The sequence below is a fragment of the Austrofundulus limnaeus genome, unplaced genomic scaffold (assembly GCF_001266775.1).
Source record: "Austrofundulus limnaeus strain Quisiro unplaced genomic scaffold, Austrofundulus_limnaeus-1.0 Scaffold123, whole genome shotgun sequence".
In the NCBI taxonomy this organism is placed as follows: Eukaryota; Metazoa; Chordata; class Actinopteri; order Cyprinodontiformes; family Rivulidae; genus Austrofundulus; species Austrofundulus limnaeus.
In genome coordinates, this window is record NW_013952525.1 from 1477101 (window position 1) to 1483006 (window position 5906).

Consider the following 5906-nt stretch of genomic DNA (forward strand, 5'->3'; position numbering starts at 1 on the left):
TGTGTGTGTGTGTGTGTGTGTGTGTGTGTGTGTGTGTGTGTAGAATGAGTTCCTACCTCAGGTTCAGATGGAGAACTTTCAGTCTGACTTGTTTTTTATACGTCTAAAGAAGAACTGGTTTTTGTCTCTCAGCTGTTTGTAAACAAACACAAAATGACGTAGAGTCATTGGGACTTCGTACATTCATGAAATATGTTCACAAAGTACTAAARAAAAAAAGAAAATATGTATATTTAAAACATTAAAATTAATTAAAATGAATAATTCCTTCTTACAGACAAGTGTAGAACTAACACTGTAATTGGTGTCATCTTCTTACTAAGTGCTCCTCCTGTCAAAACCACACATTACTGCTTTATATTCTGATATTTTATTTCTCAAAAATGTTACTGTAAATCAGGGCTATTCAACTGGTGGCCCGTGGGCCACATCTGGCCCGCAGGTGACCAAAGTTCGGCCCACCAATTGGTTCATTCATCTCTTAAGCCCAAACCTCTGGTTTTCAACTTTAATTACTATAAGTTATTTTAGTTAAATCTAGACATGTCTGGTKTCTACAGAAACATCAGAATCGTGTCTAGAAGTTGGTAAAAACCATTTCCATGGACACCCAAGACAGTTAAAACTACAAGCAGTTGAAGATAAAACTACCAAAGTGAAAATAAAATCGGTTTAAAAATGGGCAAGTCACAGATGTCAAAATAATACTTGTGTTAAATAGGAGGCAGAATGTGTTGTTTGTGTTTTTYTTTTATRATCACTACTTTTATTTTAGGGTTCTCTATGTTGTATTCATGATTAAATGCAGCAAAATAAACTATTTCAAAGGTAACAGATCTTTGTAATACTTGGTTTYTTTACATAATGAATTTAACTGCTGGATGTTCGGCCCCTCAGTTGGTGGCCCCCGGAGCAGTTTAGTTGAATTGCCCTGATGTAAARCATTTGTTTATTTGGGCAAGAAAATAAATATTTAAAAGTATCCACAGAGGCTCTGCTGAATTATTTGTGTGCTTTTATTTTGAAATCAACATTAAAGCATTTAAATATCTAACTGAATTGTGGTGTTAACATTACCAAGCACTAACTGCTGTAAATTCAGGTTCCTATAATTATAATTATTAGCAAACCACTGGGCTTCTTGGTTCATTTTATTTTTTGTCCTTCAGATCTGTAGCACCTTCCAAGATGGCGGCAGGAGTTCCCACATTTCTAGCATAATTTGTGTTGTGGTTAGCCCGTCCAATGCATTCTACTTTAGTGCGGAGAGCAACCAGAKGTGTAAAAATGACAAAGTCTTTTGTAAATAAAGTGAGCAGCTTTAGAATCAGTAAAATTCAGACYCAGCAGCTCAGAGCCTCCTGCAGCCCTGCAGAGGTCTGGTTTCTGTGGCCACATAAACACTCGCAGGTTGACAAATTAGTCCTGTTTGGACGTTGGCCAGACACGAGGTTGTGTTGTTGGAGACCCCCGGAGAGCTGAAGAGCTGCACACGGCTAATAAACTGAGCCTGGACTCCGAGTGAAAGCAGGACTTTAAGGGGTCAGGTAGTTTCGGGGTCCTGGTCCCCTCTGTGTYGTTTTTAATATAGCCTTCGGCTGCGACGAGCCGAACACAGAGCTGCCAGCCGGCGAGGCCTGAACCTGCGATGAGGCAGCTGAAGAAGCAAACGTGGTTTTTATCTCTGCTTTTAATTTGAATGTGATTCATCTGTCAGCGAGCGCCGTCTGAGCCGAGGCCACGGTACCGGCACCAGAACCGAGCTCCACGTCGCCGATGACTCACTTAGATAACAAAGCTTCATCGGGAGTTCTGGATGTTTTTAAGTGTTGCTGGACGGAGTCGGGTTTTGAATCCTGACAGGAAGTTTGGAGTGTCTGCCTGCTGCGTTAGGAGWGACCGATTCTTGAGCCGTCGCCTCGATCGCTCTGTTCTGGGAATCTTATCTCGTCTATTTTAGCTCTGTTAGTGTAGGACGTCATGTAGCTGAAAAAAAACAGCTAAAACTCAGTTGGTTTTGCAGAAAAGGAGCTAAAATTAGGTGTGGTAGTCYTCTAGAGTTATCCCCCCAACATAGACTGAGTGCTAAAGACACGGCTCAACATCTTACTAGCAACTGGTTGACAATGACACTGTGTGTTAGCAAAATGTCTCCAACACTGGACGCGTTTTAAATGAAACTTTGTGCGAAGCTTAATGCTGAAGCATAAAAAAATGTACAAAAATGTGGCAGTGTGTTGTAAAATAGCTGTAAAAAGCTGAAAATAAACAGCTAAAAATTAACTGGAAAAATATCCAGCACAAACAGGAAAAAGCACATTTGCTGAATTAAGCAGTGAGTAGCTGAAATTCTCACAAAAAGTAGAATTTAGCTAAAAACAGCCAAAATTATCTGAAAATGGCTAAAGTAGCTTAAGRTTAAGCAAACATCTAAAGGAAGCTTGAATTAACAGAAGCTGAAAAAAGTCAATTAGCAGAATAGCTGAAATGAGCATTTAGCAAATTTTAGCTTAAAAAATAAACATAAAAAAAGCTAAAATTAGCTAAATGCTGAAGGAAGCTGAAACTGGCACAACATAGTTAAAGTAAAACCAGAACAAAAAATAAAAAGCTCAGTACAGATTTATGAACATTTTAAGGCAGCTGAAAATGACTCCATTCATTTTTAATGAGAATAAAATGACAGAAAAAGCTTAATATCTAAAAGTATAAACTGCTGAAATACCAAAAGTCAAAGCCAAATTGTTCTAGAGTTGATCGTTTTGATATATAAATTGCACAAAAACTGAACTGAGCAGGAAGAAGCTGAATGAAACTCAAACTAAAAAGTAGCTAAAGGTTCAGAAAATAGCCGAAAGGATCATAAAAAGCCTAAAATGGCAGAAAGAAGCACAAAAGGTTGAAATTAGCAGAAGAATAGCATAAAATGTCAGAATGACAAAGTAAAAAGCAGAAAAATGCTAAATATCAGCTGAAGGAGGCTGAAATCAGCACATAGTTGAAAGAAGCAGAACAAAAGTTAAATAGTGCAGTAAAGATTTGTAAACATTTTTGAAGGATTTTAAYGATGGTGAAGACGGCTCCATTCATTTTCTGAGGGAAAAAAAAGCAGAAAAAGCTAAATATCTCAAAAAGTTGCAGAAATGACAGTCCTAGCTGAACAGACATTTAGCTACYATCTGTTGTGTTAATAGCTGAAACATTTTTACAACACTAAGTTACTCTCATCAGTGAATTTCATCGCCTTGAACTTTAGCTGGTGGAGTCAGTCCTGTTCGTCTGTTAGCAAAATATCTCATGAACCACTGGACAGATTTTAATAAAACTTTCAGGAAATATTAATTCGATGTTCATCTAAAACTCGGCAACGCTTCAAGGAAAGCTGTCTTTTCTCTTCCCAGGCCTACGAGCTCTCCACGCTGACGGGAACCCAGGTCCTGCTGCTGGTCGCCAGCGAGACGGGCCACGTTTACACCTTCGCCACCCGCAAACTCCAGCCCATGATCACGAGCGAAACGGGCAAAGCTCTGATCCAAACGTGCCTGAACTCGCCGGACTCGCCGCCCCGCACCGACCCCTCCATGGACCAGCGCATGAGCGCCACGGGCTTCGAGGAAACGGATCTCACCTACCAGGTGTCCGAGTCCGAGAGCATGGGCGACACCAAGGTGAGGACAGGAAGTGGTTGACGCTCACTCGTCCTTTCAAAATAAAGTTACAGGTTTAGAAATCCTTAAAGGAATGACGGCAGTTCTGTTTCTTTGTGCAAATCAGACCTCCACACAGCTGTGGTGGAAAAAAATCCTGTTATAAACAAAAGGTTTATGCTTTTCTGGCTGTAGTGAGCTRGTTTTCACCATTAAACTGTTTTTAAAGCATCTAAAAGTCTGTTACAAAGACTAACTGAAAAAATCGGATCAAATGTGAAGCATTATCCTGTTTCAGTGAAAGAAATGTTCCACACGTTAACTTTCTGAGCTCCTGAAGATAAATCACTGCAGGTCTGGCCTGTGTTAGCACCTTTGTTTATGTTTGGATTTGGACACGAAGCRATCTGATTTTCACAAAGAAGATTCAGAAACAGAGCCTGGATGTCCTCAGATTGTATATTTTTGCTCCAAAAAAAGAAATAAAACCATGAAAGATGTTATTAAGTAGGGCTGCGCAATACTGTAAAAAATCTTCTAACCCTGTGATATGAAGAAATAGRTATTTTCTACAGTATATTGTTCTATAGATAGTATATCTATCTATTGTTGGGACCTGCGTACATCACTGTATCATCTGCGAATGTGAATTGTTGCACTTCCTYACGTGTTGCCTCTGTAGCCGTGTTTCTATCCAACTAATGTGAAATTTAAGCAAATTTTTTAAATGTCTAAAAAAAAGAAAATGCGCATCAGATGTGTTACGTCAGATGTTGACGTTACGCATGGCTGTAGTAAACAGGAAGTAAAGTCAAACTCACAGAAATTCAGGAAGTTTTTGTGAATTTTGCCGTTTCCATCCACCTTTTCWAAAGCGATACTTCAAAATGCGTATAAAAAYRGTTGATGGAAACACGGCTTGTGTCCATCTCAGTTTGTTTCTTTTAATGTTAGCGTTCACGCTAACCAGGTTTTACCTCCAGTTCTCTGCCAGTTTGCTCGTCTTCCTCGTTCTCATCTAGATTCGTCGTCTTCCTCCACAGCTGTGAATTCACTTTGGACACTTCTCCAAAAAACGTGACGTTATTGTCCTAGAACTTTTACCACAAAATAAAAAAAATTTGAGCTGTTTTGACACGAAACAATCTGTCAAAATAAAAGCTGTAGTAGCCGATCAGTGACATGGTTTAGTGGTTTAGTCTCTAGATAAAATGATTTAATTAGCCTCCTACATCACAGGACCATGATGATGATGATGATGATGGTGTTCAGTCGATGTATTGTGTTGGACCCTACACAAACAGCAAAGCTAACTTGACACCACATAGCATTTGTGACATTAGATTGTCATAAAAAATCATATTTGGTTCCCCGTTGCCTACAGTGTAAACATAGCCTTGATCAGTAAATCAGCACATCAGGCGAAAACATTGCAAAAATTCAAATTAATTGGCCCTTKATTGTGTACCAGCCCACTTACAGATTGTCCCTCASTTTTTGTTTCTGCAAACAGCAGATCACCAAAGAGTGATCTAAGGCAGTGGTTCCCAAAGTTGGGGTTGGGACCCACAGTGGGGTCCTGAAACATCAAGGTTTAGTCCTGAAAATATTTTTTGACACAAAAAAATGACAACTAAGATCATTAAATTCCTTTTGTTTTTACAAAATAATAAGATTAGTTTACTTAAAATMGACAAAAATAGCGTAATAAATAATYCTACTATGCTGTTGTTGATTTGYCGTGAAAATGTGTTTATCAGCTGACAACAGCTGGGGGCACAGGTCTCTGCTGCTGGTGTTTTGTGGGTCAAAAGCCYAAACGTTTGGGAACCACTGATCTAAGGTGTCTGAGCTGATCAAACGAGTTCTGATAATTCTCTAAAACTTCGGCGCTTAAACGCTCCATCGTGTGCTGCAAACACAGATTTCCTCCCGTGTTTACGCAGCTCGAGCCGGCTCCTTTGAAGACGGGATGCTCTCGATGACCTATTCGCTCACGTGCTGTTTTTTTTTTTTTTTTTTTTTTTTTTGGGAGCGCTAGCTAACCCGTACGTTAACTCTGTCAGGGATGGCAGGCCAACCTTTGCGCGTTAATCCAGCTCTGAAGCGGCGCTTTGCTCATTGATAAAAATGAGATTCTGCCTCTGTTGCCATATATGGTATGGTTTCCCTGCCTGCACTCTTGGCTGAGGCCCTCACATTCCTTATAAGCTGCAGCTGTCTTTGGAGTCCTGTGATTTCACCCCCACTCTCTCGAAC

At 39.8% G+C, this 5906-nt stretch overlaps 1 protein-coding gene across 3 annotated transcripts in view; it reads left to right on the plus strand.

Annotated features, from left to right (window-relative positions):
* Window positions 1-5906, plus strand: part of srfb (serum response factor b) — a 35890-nt gene that overhangs the window by 4955 nt on the left and 25029 nt on the right. For all 3 annotated transcript variants that reach the window (XM_014015161.1, XM_014015163.1, XM_014015162.1), the window contains exon 2: window positions 3402-3668. In XM_014015161.1, coding sequence (XP_013870615.1) covers window positions 3402-3668 — 267 coding nt within the window. The remainder of the gene's footprint in view (window positions 1-3401; window positions 3669-5906) is intronic.